The 16333-nt window shown below is 41.5% G+C and overlaps 1 protein-coding gene across 1 annotated transcript in view; it reads left to right on the plus strand.

Annotated features, from left to right (window-relative positions):
- SIK2 (salt inducible kinase 2) overlaps window positions 1–16333 on the plus strand; it is an 82135-nt gene that overhangs the window by 25757 nt on the left and 40045 nt on the right. Inside the window, exon 3 of the mRNA XM_070765624.1 lies at window positions 2748–2811. Within this exon, the coding sequence (XP_070621725.1) occupies window positions 2748–2811 (64 nt within the window). The remainder of the gene's footprint in view (window positions 1–2747; window positions 2812–16333) is intronic.

Consider the following 16333-nt stretch of genomic DNA (forward strand, 5'->3'; position numbering starts at 1 on the left):
CCTAATCTCAGGGGGGAGCTGGTTCCAGAGGGTCGGAACCCCCACAGAGAAGGCTCTTCCCCTGGGTCCCGCCAGACGACATTGTTTAGTCGACGGGACCTGAAGAAGGCCAACTCTGTGGGACCTAACCGGTCGCTGGGATTCATGCAGCGGGAGGCAGTCCCGAAGATATTCTGGTCCGGTGCCATGAAGGGCTTTATAGGTCATAACCAACACTTTGAATTGTGACCGGAAACTGATCGGCAGCCTTAGTTTATGTAATCTGCAGTGTGACCTGAATAGTTTTGCAACAGAGAGATACCCTACGCCGAAAGTTTCCTGACGTGGGACAGTGAAGGGCAGGATTTCAAAAACCTATGGCATCTGTGGCCCATTTATGACCTGTGGACTTCAACTCCCCGAATTCCTGAGTTAGCAGTGCACAGCCGGCTGGGGAATTCTGGGAGTTGAAGTCCACAGGTCATAAATGGGCCATAGTTGCCGGCTTTGATCTGAAGACTAAGAAGGTAGAGTTTCCTTTGACTTCTGAGCAGCGACTGTTGATTCTCAGTATTAAATATTTGGATTGCTGACCCTTTAATGCTAAAGTGTAAGTCTATTCCACAAATATGAATTTATGTTTCCAAAGACGGGCTACAAGAATGGTGGAAGGTCTTAAGCATAAAACGTATCAGGAAAGACTCCATGAACTCAATCTGTATAGTCTGGAGGACAGAAGGAAAAGGGGGGGGGGGGGGACATGATCGAAACATTTAAATATATTAAAGGGTTAAATAAGGTCCAGGAGGGAAGTGTTTTTAATAGGAAAGTGAACACAAGAACAAGGGGACACCATCTGAGGTTAGTTGGGGGAAAGATCAAAAGCAACATGAGAAAATATTATTTCACTAAAAGAGTGGTAGATCCTTGGAACAAACTTCCAGCAGACGTGGTAGATAAATCCATACTAACTGAATTTAAACATGCCTGGGATAAACATCTATCCATCCTAAGATGAAATACAGAAAATAGTATAAGGGCAGACTAGATGGACCATGAGGTCTTTTTCTGCCGTCAGACTTCTATGTTTCTATGTTTTCATATGTTGATCTGTCTGATAAAGAAGGATGGTTTGAATTGGAACGCAAGTCTTTCTCATTAGACAGAGCCAGATGTTAGCAATGATGACAGCTCATTGTGGAACCAAAGTAGGAAGTAGTTGAGACTTCACCATGGAGTGAGCCAAAATTCAAGGACAGAAGTTTTAAGTGCCGACAAGGAAGGCAGTAATTCAGGAGGGAACCCCAGACATTAATCTATCACATGAACAGAGTTTTTCAGAAGCAGCACCAGATGCCACCACATTCATTGTAAAACTTGATGTAAAGGCCTTGCTTAGAACTATCTTTTATTAGTTTACCCAAAGTCATTAACAAATTACTGGTATTAAATGCTGAAGCTCAAGGGAGAAGATACCTCCATGCCATTTAAAGGAGAAACATTTGGTTTAACGAGGTTTGGCTCGGGCTTTTATTAAATCATGTCTCAATATTCATAGCACGCTATAAATCAAGCAGTTAATAGCAGTGTTATAAAACGAACAGCTTACTTATTTGAACTGGAATTTAGAAATGAGAGAAGGATCCAAATCATAAAAAAAACCCAACATAATCCTATTTCATGGGTCTGAGATCTTCTAGAAAAAGACGCCAGCTGTCAACAATATTCTTTTAGTCATCTTTAAAAAGTCTTTGCTTTTGTTATTGATTGATTGATTGATTGATTGATTGATTGGATTTGTATGCCGCCCCTCTCCGGAGACTCGGGGCGGCTAACAGCAATAACAAGACAGCATACAATAATAATCCAATACTAAAAACGATTTAAAACCCATTACTGTATTATAAAAACCATACATACATACAGACATACCATGCATAAAATTGTAAAGGTCTAGGGGAAAATAGTATCTCAATTCCCCCATGCCTGGTGGCAGAGGTGGGTTTTAAGAAGCTTACGAAAGGCAAGGAGGGTGGGGGCAATTCTAATCTCTGGGGGGAGTTGGTTCCAGAGGGCCGGGGCCGCCACAGAGAAGGCTCTTCCCCTGGATCCCGCCAAACGGCATTGTTTAGTTGACGGGACCCGGAGAAGGCCCACTCTGTGGGACCTAACTGGTCGCTGGGATTCGTGCAGCAGAAGGCGGTCCCTGAGATAATCTGGTCCGGTGCCATGAAGGGCTTTATAGGTCATAACCAACACTTTGAATTGTGACCGGAAACTGATTGGCAACCAATGCAGACTGCGGAGTGTTGGTGTGACATGGGCATATTTAGGGAAGCCCATGATAGCTCTCGCAGCTGCATTCTGCACGATCTGAAGTTTCCAAACACTTTTCAAAGTTATGGGGCAGTTGAGACTTTCTTTGATTCCCAATTATCCAAATCCGTCGAATGATTTCACCAATAAATACACTTAGCAGAAGCCTCCCAGCTTACGGGTTGGATGGTGTTTCATGCATCACAGAAAACATATTAGGAACACAAGTTAAAATAGGGAAGGAAATGGTAAGTGAATACCGGTCTACCCTAGATGAATTCAAATCCCCAGGACTGGATGGATTACACCCCAAGATCCTGGAGGAACTGGCAGATGAGATTTTAGAACCACTGAGCTATATCGTTCAAAGATCCTGCAGCACCAGGGAACTGCCAGATAGTTCCCACCTTCAAAATGCCAGTTAAAATGATCTTTATTTCTTTTATTCACAGGTGATGGAGACCAAAAGCATGCTGTACCTTGTGACGGAATATGCCAAAAATGGAGAAATATTTGGTAAGCTTCCCAACTATAAAAATAGCTCATTGGTTTCTTCCAACAGTGGCGTATCGTAATGTATTTGGAAATTATCTTTGCTCTTGAAAATAGAAGCTTTTCTCTGCTCAGCCGTCCAGAAACAAAGACGGGGGATTTTGGATAGTAGATTATTCATTCCAGTATGTCCTCTTGAGGGATTTTCAGTCCCCAAATTATGATGGTTCCTCTTTCCATTGGCCCGCTGTATCCTGCAAGTGTTTCTCTTGCTCGGTTTGAGAAGGGGAAGGAAGTTCAGGCTTCATCAATTTCAATTTCCCTTCTCTTAGATTATTGGCAATGTTGGCTAAGTTGATGACAACGAGAACATAACAACACAAATTCCTACATTCCAGCCCTGTTTTAGGGCAAATGGCAAACATTTCACTGTCAACACAATTTGTTTTTGTTGTCTGGCATCAACAGTTAAAACAGGACAATTTTTTCTTAATTGTTTGTAACAATTGTAGAAACAATTGTTTGTAACCCAACCAGTGGTTGGGACTACAGAATAATTTCTCAGGAGACCGACATGCCCTGCAATAATCTGTTCTGCACATGTTGTTGCAATCTTAAATTCAACTTTTTTGAGTTTTGCGTGGCTTTGAAAAGTTCATTCCACTCCTTAATTCAAGATGAGCAAGGGAAGTTTGAAATTATACACCTGCAAAGGGGTAGTGGGGCAATCTCATTGGTCATTTTTTTAGGATACAACACGGTGCCGATGAAGGCTGCCTCGGTAAAATGCTCTCCAGTGGTTTCTTTATTTTCTATTATTCTCTGCGATTCTCTATGGATTTCATACTCACTTGACCTACTAAGAATTAAAGAACATTTCTTTAAGTAACTGTAACCTCACTTGCAAACACGGAAGATATTCTAACACAGGAACTTGCAAATGCAGTGTTCCTTCAATTTTCACGCGTTCAAACTTCACGAATAGCCTATACCACGGTTTTTCAAAAAATATTAATTAAAAAATACTTCGCGGGTTTTTTTCTATACCACGGTTTTCCCACCCGATGACGTCGAACGTCATCACCAAACTAATAAATTTTGCAAATAAATAACAAAAATAATAATTATTGTTAATAAATAATTATGTTTATAAATATCAGGATCACTAAGTGTCTTATTCAATGGTGAGTACCAGTAATAATGATGAGTAAATGGTTGTTAAGGGAATGGGAAATGGTAATTTAGGGGTTTAAAGTGTTAAGAGATGGCTTGTGATACTGTCCATAGCTGGAAATGGTGTATTTACTTCCGCATCTCTACTTCGCGGAAATTCGAATTTTGCAGGCGGTCTTGGAACGCATCCCCCACGAAAATCGAGGGAACACTGTAGATCGTAACAATAAACCTTGGTTCATAGCTAAGCATAAACAGCTACGTCGTTCCAAAGAGAAAGCCTACTGAAAAAGTGATAGAATGCTGATCATTCAGGCCAGAAATAATTAATAATAATAATTAATAATAATTTATTAGATTTGTATGCCGCCCTTCTCCAAAACCTCTTATTTAAAAAACAAAAAAACCTATTTTAAAAACCCAAATAAGCCGTTCCTCGCTTACTTTCTCTTCCCTGGAAAGATATATTTTTCCTGTTTGTGTCACCAAACTCCCAAGGAAGAGGGAGCACATTTTTGGATCAATGTATTTTATTAAAAGGTAGAAACTTTTGTGAGGAATAACTCATTTCATCAGTTGTCCGAAGTGGCCAAACTGATGTAGGATTTAGTGTTGGAAGAGAGAAATCTGCAGAACTGGGATAATTTTGCAATTACGGGCTGTATGTAAAAAAATGTTATTTTGTCAATTGTCATTTGTAACAAACCCACTGGACTTGTTGAGACCTTTTTGAGATAGCCTGAAACGTTTGATGCATCAGCAATTTCTCACTCAATGTTGCTGTTACTCTTTCTCTTCCTGCCAATGGCTACTCAGAGCTGTCATGGAATTCCTTTGGAAATCGAATATTATTTTTGCCCTTATTTGGAATCCTCATGGTTGAAATTGCATTGCGTCATTCTTTTGGAAAAAGTTTGCCTTTGTTTCTTCCACGCCGAATCCCAAAGGGTTTCTCCATCTTGACGGCTTTAGGATGTGCGGACTTCAACTCCCATAATTCCCCAGACAGCTGTGAATTCTGGGGGTTGAAGTCCCGCACATCTTAAAGCCGTCAAGGTTGAGAAACAACTGCCGAAGGACGCTGCTGACCGATGATTACAGCCTTAACGATAGCACATTAGAGAAAGAACATGTGCAAGTTACCCACTGGGCAATCACAATAATTGGAACGTCCTGGAAGTGTTTAGCCAGATAAGCTTTGCAAAGGACGTAGGGAGTAAGACGCCAACCCTAGAAGTCTTTTTTAAGAGCTGGGACGTAAAGGTTGCCTTTAATCTAACGAGCCAGCTTTATCTTGAGCTGTCGTCCGATAAGGTTGCCAGTTCTGGGGTTGGATTGTGCAAAAGAAAGTTGGCACGTGTCCACTTATATGGCCAATTACATTCCTCCAATGTCACATTTCTTGGAATGCAGTAATCCCTCCCTACTTTGCAGTTCATCTTTTGCAAATTTGCTACTTCACGGGTTTTCAAAGGGGGCTTAAATCCATTAAATCCATTGAAAATTTTAAATCCATTAAAAATTCATAAAATTCTTCTACATTACTACTGTACTCTAGTAAAGAAACTGGTAGGATATCACATGTTGTTCCAGCTGAGAAACATTACAGAATGACTGTTTCATGCAAATGGCGGGTTTTAAAAGTCCAAATACTCGTTAAATATATATAAAAATATCTTTTCAGAGTGTAAGATGCACCGTTTTCCTCCCTAAAAGGGGCTGAAAATTTGGGTGCGTCTTATTTTCCAAATGTAGCTTTTTTTCCCCCCAGCCCTAACTAAGTGCTAATGATCTTCCCGCCTTTCTACTCCCTCCAAAGAAGGTTTTTTCCAGCCCTAAGTCTTTGCAGGCTTGTTTCCATTCCTACTCCCTCTGAAAAATACTTTTTCAGCCCTAACACAGTGCTAACGATTTGCAGCATTTATTTATATTCCTATTCCTTCCAAAGCAGTTTTTCCTGCCCTGAATTTTTGCAGACTTGTGTTCATTCCTGCTCCCTCTGAAAAAGTTTTTTTTCAGCCCTAACCAGGGAATAAAATAATGTGCTGAAGCTGAACAGACTAAGGATGCTAGCTAGATCAATACATGGTAGTAGAGTGCATCTTATACTCTGGTACGTCTTATTCTCCGAAAAATATGGTATTCTCACAGGCTCGGTTTAGCTCATTTTCTTTCTTTTTTTAAAAGTTTTTAAAAAGATTTTTTATTTATAAAACATTTAAAAACATAACACATACATCACAGTACAGGCGGATAACAAAAAGGAAAAGGTACATGACGGTCTATTCAGTATTTACATTAAATAATAATAATAGTAATAATAATAGTAATAATAATAATAATAGTAGTAGTAATAATAATAATAGTAGTAATAATAATAATTTATTAGTTTTGTATGCCGCCCCTCTCCAAAGACTCGGGGCGGCTCCCAACAATGATAAAAACAATATTACAGTGGCGCAAATCTAATATTAAAAGAAATAACTAAAACCCTATCATATTAAAACCAAACAACACATACATACCAAACATAAATTATCCCTTTTTTCTCCCTTTTATTTTTTTCCCAATATCCATTCTAATTTTGGTTTATTTGTAATTTCTTCTTCGTATTTTCTAATCTTTGATCTTGGTTCCCCTCTCTATCCAATTATATAATTTGTTCCAAGTTTCGTAATAATCCGTGTCCAATTTGTCCTTTAACTCTTAACATCAATCTGTCAATTTCTGGGCATGTTAGTATTTTAAATCAAATTTCTTCTTCTGTAGAAATGTCTTTATGTTTCCATTTCTGGGCGTACGCTATGCTTGCCGCGGTTATGATATGTAGCATTACACATATCTTTTTTTTCTCATATTTAGCCCGTTTTCTGTGTAGCATAAAATAGAGAGAGGTTAGACCCGTGATGGTGAATCTATGGCACAAATGCCACAGGTGTCATGCAGAGCTCTCTCTATGGGGAGCGGGGCACATCTGGGAGATGTCCGCGCAGGTAGGGGGCGCGTGCACATACGCGGGGCATGGTGGAGTCACGCATTGCATTATGGGTGCTTTCGGCACGCGGCAACACTGGTTTAGGCTGTTGTTTCTCTAAGAGAAATTTCCAGGCAGTCAGAACAATTAACCAGTGGAACTGCCTGCCTCCGGAAGTTGTGAATGTCCCAACCCTGGAAGTTTTTAAGAAGATGTTGGATAACCGTTTGCCTGAAGTGGTGCAGTAGTTAGTTAGTTAGTTAGTTAGTTAGTTAGTTAGTTAGTTAGTTAGTTAGTTAGTTAGTTCCCAAGCATGGCAACTTGAAGATATCTGGACTTCAACTCTCAGAAATCCCCAGCCAGCATTTACTGGCTGGAGAATTCTGGGAGTTGAAGTCCAAATATCTTGATTTGATTTGATTTATTAGATTTGTATGCCGCCCCTCTCCGCAGACTCGGGGCAGCTCACAACAACAACAAAAACAATATATATTAACAAATCTAATAATTAAAAAATCTAAGATAACAATTACACATTTAAAATCTAAAAGCAAGAAATCCCAATATAACAAACATACATACAGTCATATCATGTACTAGAACTACATAGGCAGGGGGAGATGTCTTAGTTCCCCCACGCTTGACGACAGACGTGGGTTTTAAGGAGTTTACGAAAGGCAAGGAGGGTGGGGGCAATTCTAATCTCTGGGGGGAGTTGGTTCCAGAGGGCCAGGGCCGCCACAGAGAAGGCTCTTCCACTGGGCCCCGCCAAACGACATTGCTTTGTTGACGGGACCCGGAGAAGATCCACTCTGTGGGACCTAATCGGTCGCTGGGATTCGTGCGGCAGAAGGCGGTCTCGGAGATACCCTGGTCCGGTGCCATGAAGGGCTTTGTAGGTCATAACCAACACTTTGAATTGTGACTGGAAACTGATCGGCAACCAATGCAGACTGCGGAGTGTTGGTGTAACATGGGCATATTTAGAGAAGCCCATGACTGCTCTCGCAGCTGCATTCTGCACGATCTGAAGTTTCCGAACATTTTTCAAAGGTAGCCCCATGTAGAGAGCGTTACAGTAGTCGAGCCTCGAGGTGATGAGGGCATGAGTGACTGTGAGCAGTGACTCCCGGTCCAAGTTGCCAAGGTTGGGAAACAGTGCACTAGAAGACCTCCAAGGTCCCTTCCAACTCTGTTGTTATTATTATTCTCAAACTTTCCAATGGGTGGACTTCAACTCCCAGAATTCTCCCCCCAGCCAGCCTTGCACATCTGAAAAATGTTCACAGCTGAGAAAGGCTGACTTGGGGACTATTTTGGTTCATGCTTCACTTCCTCATCAACGGAGGCCATGGTGCGCTGCCCTTCAGAGGCTGATTTCCTGGGAGGCCCCCTCGTTGCTCCCCGTTTTAATCATCTTTGGTGGATAAAGATTATTGTACTGCTCCTTTTTTTAAAAAAAAGAGTCTTTCTGTGTTTTGCCATTTAGAAAAACAGGCCCTGGGTGCTTTGACAGGTTTTGGCTTCCCAAAGAGCCGAGCATTTGTGTGTGTATGTGTGCGTGTTGCATGCATGATTGTGCAGTATTTCCAGAGCTTAAGAGAGATTTCTTTTAAGAGGAAATTCTTCACTGGGGTATCCGCTTGCGTGCGAGAACAAAATCTGTGTGTTGAGGTTTTTTTTTAAAAAATTATTTATTCACGGTCAGTTGCTCTCTTTCTGCAGGACCTTTCTCTGGATTTTGTTCCACTGGGACAGGAGTAGGCAAAGTTGGCTCTTCTGTGACATGTGGACTTCAACTCCCCAGTTGAAGTCCACAAGTCATAGAAGAGCCAACTTTGCCTGCCCTTGCTCTGGGATAATCTATAACAATGATGGCAAACCTTTTTTTTCCTCGGGTGCTGAAAGAGCATGGGCGTGCGCTATCGAGCATGCGAGAGTGCCCACGCCCATAACTCAATGCCTGGGAAGGGCAAAAACAGTTTCCCCTACCCCCCCCCGAGACCCTCTGAAGGCAGGGAGCAGCCTGTTTCCCAACTTCTGGCAGACCTGGAAAATCAGGGAAATTGGCAGTTCAGGAAATATCAGGGAATTTGTGAAAAAGACGGAATAAATCATGGAGAAAAAAACAAACTGTATTAAAATGTTTAAAAGTCAGGGGAAAATCATGTAAAAACACCACCACAGGTCGCGCATAATTGTGGCCAAAACTTGCTTCCTCAACTCCCACTATTTCTCCATGGCTTAGTCGTTTGGTATGATGGTATGATGGTGATGTCCATGTGCCGCCTCTATGTTGGTTGAGGCAGACAGGATTCCCTTGTTGGGGGTCCAGGGAAAGGGAGGGGTTTGCCTTCTCTTTCTGCTCAAGATCCCCAAGGACAATTGGGGGGCCATTGTGGGACACGGAATGCTGGACTCGATGGGCTTTGGCCCGATTCAGCAGGGTTCTTCTTAGGTTCTTATGACGTCATCTACAACCACGCAAGTTAACTAGATTGCAAGTTACAGAGAAATGTTAGGGGATTTCAAAATGCTTTCCCCCCTGGACATCCTGTGTCCCTGACTTATGACTTATGATCATTTTTCACACGGTTGCTGCAGCATCCCCCCTGCAGTCAAACGATTTATATTTGGATGTTTGACAACTATTTCGTACTTACCATTGTCACTTTGTCCCCGAGGTCAGACGAGACCTTCTGATAAGAAAAGTGAATGGTGAAGCCAGACCTACATAACATATGAAGAAGAACATGATACCCAGACAACTAGTCAGATGGAAGAAATCCATTCTAAAAACAAGAATGTAATTGGAACTTGCTGCCTTGTCATGCTGGTAGATTGGCCACTGAAAATATCATAAAAGCTACTCCTGGTCCTACTAGGTATGCTCTATCAAGAATATCTGATATAGGATAGGTTGGGTCATATTGACCTGAAAAAGTACATGATACCCAGACAGCTAGTCAGATGCAACAATTCCATTCTAAAAACAAAGATGTAATTTGGAATTTGCAGCCTAGTCTATATATAAAGTGAACATAATTGCAAATGACCTGACCTTTTTCTGAAAAAGTAAATCAATAAAAATTAAGTTTTAATTTCATTTTTCATTTGTTTATGATCAACCATCTTCACGTACAGTTTACTAATGAAAATAGGTATTTAAAAAACCCACAGTAGCTAAAATCAACATTTTAATAGGTCGGGTCATATTGACCCGAAACAACTATATATTAAATGCGAACAGGACACAGGGATTATTAAGTGTTCTGTCGGGCTCTCTGGTAGACTCCTCCCAAAAATTCACGGGTACAAATTTCAGACACACACACACGTTTGAAAATTCAAAACAATGTTCTTTATAATGAAAATTCACTTAAACCAAGCCCTCTTTTGGTATAGCAAAGAGCACTGGTCTCCAAACAAACTGGTAATTGGTACAAGTCCCTTATCAGTCCTGTGATACTTAGCTTGCAGCTGTGAGGCAATTCACAGTCCTTCTTCTTTCACAAAGTGAAACACACTTTGCTCTAGTTTAGTTTCAAAGCGGGGAAAATCAGCACACAAAAGGTCAAAGTCAGTAAAGCAGTCACGAAACACAACGATCAGATAATCCTCCACAATGGCCAAACCCACAGGCTGCTCTTTATAGCAGCCTCACTAATGACCACAGCCCCACCCAACCACAGGTGGCCTCATTTTCTTTGATAATAATCTCTCAGTTGTAGTTGCCTATGCATCGCTCTCCGCATGCGTGGCTGTATCATTAACTCTTGTTCTGAATCCAAGGAGGAGCTAGATAATTGATCTCCTTCTGAGCTGTCTGCCACACTCTCCTCCTCCCTGTCACTCATGTCTTCTTGGTCAGAGGAGCCTTCATCAGCAGATTCCACCGGGGGCAAAACAGGCCTGCAGCATGTGGATGTCTCCCCCACACCCACAGTCCTTGGGGCAGGAGCTGGGCCAGAGCTAACCACAACATTAAGGGAGTTTTGTGCCCGGGTTTATGACCTTTTTTGCCACGGCTGCTAAGCGAATCACCGCAGAGGTGAATCACACGGTCATTAAGCGAATGGGAAGGTCCCAAGTGGTGATCACATGAGCCCAGGATGCTTCAACGGTCATAACTCCGAGGATCAGCTGCAAGTCATTTTTTCCCCCATTGCCGTTGTAACTTGGGATGGTCACTAAATGAATGGTTATAAGTTGAGGGCTATCTCTTGGTACTGCTATTGTGGAAGGAACAAACTGTGGGCCTTCCTCCTGTGAAAATTCTACCTGCTTTCCAAAAATGTGTCCTCTTTTAAAGACGTTAAAAAAATTGCCCGCCAGGAATTCCACGCAAGTAATGCTTCAGTTGAAAGTCAAGGGCCACGATTCAAAGAACTGATCTTGGAATACGCGGTAGAATTTGCATATATTTTTAATTACATACATAATGTATGTGAATCGGAAGTCTTCCCTGGTATTAAAAAAATTATGCAGAGCCATGCTCGGAATGTATGAAGTCACCGGTTTTGCATAAAATATCCCTTGTAAGCTGATTTTAGAAATGGTTTCAACTCTAAAAGAAAAACAGGCATTTTCTTTCTTTGCAAATAAATTTATTATTATTATTATTATTATTATTATTATTATTATTATTATTATTATTATTATGTCAGTACAACACAGCAAACGAGATCACTATGCTGGATTTCGTTATTTCATCACCAGTAGGACTGCGTGATGTAGCGGCGAATTAGGTTTGCCGATCCCAGTAAAGCGGCCTTTTGCAATTGACAGATGGAGATTGTGTCAATTCCAATGGTTTTCAAATGTCCGCTGAGATCCTTTGGTCCTGCACCCAGCGTGCCAAGGACCACTGGGACCACTTTCACTGGCTTTTGCCAGAGTCGCTGCAGCTCGATTTTTAGATCTTCGTATTTCACTAATTTCTCTAGCTGCTTCTCCTCAATTCTGCTGCCTCCTGGGATTGCGATGTCTATGATCCATACTTTCTTTTTCTCCACGATCACAATGTCTGGTGTGTTATGCTTCAGAATTCGGTCAGTCTGAAGTCGGAAGTCCCACAGTAGTTTTGCTTGCTCATTTTCGACCACTTTTTCGGGCTTATGATCCCACCAGTTCTTTGCCACTGGTAGATGGTAGTTCTGGCACAAATTCCAGTGGATCATCTGTGCCACAGCATCATGTCTATGCTTGTAGTCAGTCTGTGCGATCTTTTTGCAGCAGCTGAGTATGTGATCGATTGTGTCATCTGTTTCTTTACAGAGTCTGCACTTTGGATCGTCTGTTGATTTTTCAATTCTGGCTTTGACAGCATTTGTTCTAATGGCCTGTTCTTGTGTCGCCAGTATTAGATATTATTATTATTATTATTATTATTATTATTACTATTATTATTATTATTATTATTCACAAAAAACAGTAATACATAGCAAATGAGATTGATATGCTGGATTTTGTATCACAATATCACAAGTTGAACACTTCCCAAGTGTCTAGGACATCATACGATGCGCGCAGATTCAAGTGCGGTGGACAACTGACAGATCGTGATTTCGTCAACATTTATTGTTTTCAAATGCTGGCTGAGGTCTTTGGCACAGCACCCAGTGTGCAGATTACCACTGGGACCATCTGTACTGGTTTATGGCAGAGTCGGTGTAGTTCAAGATCCTGATACCGGCTAAGTTTTACTTGTTGTTTCTCATCAATTCGACTGTCACCTGATATGGCGCCATCAATGATCCACAGTTTTTTCTTTTCCACAATCGTGGGGTCCGATGTATTGTGTTTCAAAACCTTGTCAGTTTGAATTCGAAAGTCCGAAATTATTTTGGCATGTTGTTGATTTGATTTGATTTGATTTATTGGATTTGTATGCCACCCCTCTCCGGAGACTCGGGGCGGCTAACAACAATAATAAAACAGTATACAAAATAATCCAATACTAAAAACGACTAAAAACCCATTAATATAAAAAAACAAACATACATACAAACACACCATGCATAAAATTGTAAAGGCCTAGGGGGAAAGAATATCTCAGTTCCCCCATGCCCGATGGCAGAGGTGGGTTTTAAGTAGCTTACGAAAGGCAAGGAGGGTGGGGGCAATTCTAATCTCTGGGGGGGAGTTGGTTCCAGAGGGCCGGGGCCGCCACAGAGAAGGCTCTTTGTTGTTGTTGTTGTTGTTATTTTGCAAAAGAATAACACAGAAGAACTGAAGTGACACCAGTAGGCTATGATGTGGATTATTGTCTTTCTCAGTCACCTTTTTCAGTGCCATGGTTACCTCAAACACTCGTTAAGCGAATGATCGTTAAGTCGGGGACTATCTCTAATTGAGGCACTTGGCAATCCAAGTTCTTGCCTTGAAGGACGTCCCCATTTAACGCCAATAAAGTAGGGTTGAAAGGGAGAAGAACACTTAGACAAGAAGCAATGGATGGAAATTAATCAAGGAGAGAAGCAACTTTGAAATAAGGAGGAATTTTCTGGCAGTTAGAACAATTAATCTGTGGAACAGCTTGCCTCCAGAAGTTGTGAATTCAATTCAATTCAATTCATTAGATTTGATTAGATTAGAATGCTCCAACACTGGAGGTTTTTAAAAAGAGATTGGGCAATCATTTTTCTGAGATATTAGTGTTTCCTGCCTGAGCAGGGGGTTAGACTAGAAGACCTCCAAGGCTCCCTTCCGACTCTGGTTAATTCTCTCATTCTATCATTTGCTTTGTTCCTCAACAGCATTACCACGAAAGTAGAATTTCCATTGCTTGGAAGGTAGATAAGCAACATGCGTACAAAGACGTTTTATAAGAGCCCAGAATAGGGACGTTGTTGATAATAAAAGTCAGCAGAAATAAATAATAGACCTGCCTCGCGTTGGGGAAATTTTTCCTTTTCTTCCCCGTCAACACCCGGTTGGGTTTATATTAAATCCACCTTTCTTGTTCTAACCGCACGTGATCCTGGCCTTCCGTCACCTGTTTAAATACCCTGAGCAAAGCTGTGGGGCTCTCTCTTTGCCAGGGTGCCTCCCCGGCCACTTAACGCACCATGTGGTTGTGGTTGTGCGTAAGGTCACTTATATCAGCCCCTTCTGTTCCAAGTTTCTGTTGGTGACCGCAGCAGCTACTTCTCCCATTGCCTTTCTCCCAAGACTCTTGCAAATGTTCACAAGTGATAAGGAGAGGGGGGGGGGGGAACCCCAAACCTGGTTAATATTTTGTTTTATCTAACATGGTATCAGAGAAGAACCTCTGGGCATTGGTGCCAAATGTACCCTTTTGCAAAGCAAGGCACGCTAAGGGCATAACCACATCCAGAAAGCAAATAGTTGGAGGACACTGTGTAAACACCAAGCACTTAATTAAGCAAGACGTTTTTAATTCCTGGTTCTGTATTTCTCCTGCTACTTCTGTCGGAAAGTAAGCCACAGCAATTTAAGCATCTTAGTCCCCTTTAAAGTACGGCATCCAAAATTTTGCACACCTCAGTTTGATTGATTGATTGATTGATTGATTGATTGGATTTGTATGCCGCCCTTCTCCAGAGACTCGGGGCGGCTACCAGCAACAACAAAGCAGTGTACAATAGTAGTCTGATGTTAGAAACAATTAAAAACCCATTAATATAAAAAAACAAACATACATACATACATACATACATACATACATACATACATACCATGCATAGAATTGTAAAGGCCTAGGGGGAAGAGGGTCTCTTTATACCATAAGGAATATATGTGCAAAAGTTTCATTGAAATTGAAGGTGGTCGAATGGGGATACCTGGTCCACTTGACAAAGAATGACCCTTTTATAAAGAATGGGAGACCACAGGACCCATCTTCTCCCGGCTAAATCAGAGTTACGGGCCATGCCTTAACTCGCGTTCATCTAATTCAGAGGTCTTCAAACTTGGCAACTTTGTTTGGCGGGACCCAGGGGAAGAGCCTTCTCTGTGGCAGCCCCAGCCCTCTGGAACCAACTCCCCCCAGATATTAGAGTTGCCCCCACCCTCCTTGCCTTTCGTAAGCTCCTTAAAACCCACGTCTATCATCAGGTATGGGGGAACTGAGATATTCCCTTCCCCCTAGGCTTATAAAATTTATGCATGATATGTCTGTATGTATGATTGGTTTCTTAAATTGGGGTTTTTTACATTACTTTTAATATTAGATTTGTTCATGTTGTCTTTTTACTGTTGTTAGCCGCCCGAGTCTACTGAGAGGAGCGGCATACAAATCAAATCAAATAAATAAACAAACAAACAAACTTGAAGCATAGCTGGCTGGAGAATTCTGGGAGTTGAAGTCCACAAGTCTTCAAGTTTTATTTATTTATTTTATTCATTTATTTATTTTGTCCAATACACAATGAGGGTTTTAGTGGGTATATATCTATATACACATAGTAAAATACATGATGAAGGTTATAGAGGAGATACTCATAGTAAAATATATCTAAGAAATAATAGAAAAGAAGATAAAGTAATAGAACATATCAATGAAAGAATAGAAGGAGAGATATAGGAATAGAAGAAAGGGATAGGAGATGTAGGAGAGCAATAGGACAGGGGACGGAAGGCACTCTAGTGCACTTGTACTCGCCCCTTACTGACCTCTTAGGAATCTGGATAGGTCAACCATAGATAATCTAAGGGTAAAGTATTGGGGGTTTGGGGATGACACTATGGAGTCCAGTAATGAGTTCCACGCTTCGACAACTCGGTGACTGAAGTCACATTTTTTACAGTCAAGTTTGTAGCGGTTAATATTAAGTTTAAATCTGTTGTGTGCTCTTGTGTTGTTGTGGTTGAAGCTGAAGTAGTCGCCGACAGGCAGGACGTTGCAGCATATGATCTTGTGGGCAATACTTAGATCTTGTTTAAGGCGTCTTAGTTCTAAACTTTCTAGGTCCAGGATTGAAAGTCTAGTCTCGTAGGGTCTTCTGTTTCGAGTGGAGGAGTGAAGGGCTTTTCTGCCAAGTTTGGGGGGCCCTGGTCTAATTCAATGTTTTTCTAATGTTAGCACTGGCTGGGGAATTCTGGAAGTCGAAGCCCACACCTCTTAAAGTTAGAAAAACACTCGATTCTGGCTGGGGCTCTTTTCCTTCCTTAAATAGCAAAGAGTTGGCTCGCCAAATTCTTTGTGCTCTTGGTGTGAGTGTGAAGCAGGAGCGAGGCCTCCGTTGCTGGGACACCAGCCCCAGCTGCGCGTGGAGCCTCTTAAAACGTTGCTTGCTTTCATAAGAACCTGATTATTTAATCCGACCCATCGTCGGTACCAAGCACGCTAAGTTAAGGGCTTTGCTTTCTTGCCGCGAAGCATGAATTGTGAGACAAGCTGGCACCCAACTAAACACGGACTTCAGCCCAGGCTAG

The sequence above is a fragment of the Erythrolamprus reginae genome, chromosome 12, assembly GCF_031021105.1.
Source record: "Erythrolamprus reginae isolate rEryReg1 chromosome 12, rEryReg1.hap1, whole genome shotgun sequence".
Lineage (NCBI taxonomy): Eukaryota > Metazoa > Chordata > Lepidosauria > Squamata > Dipsadidae > Erythrolamprus > Erythrolamprus reginae.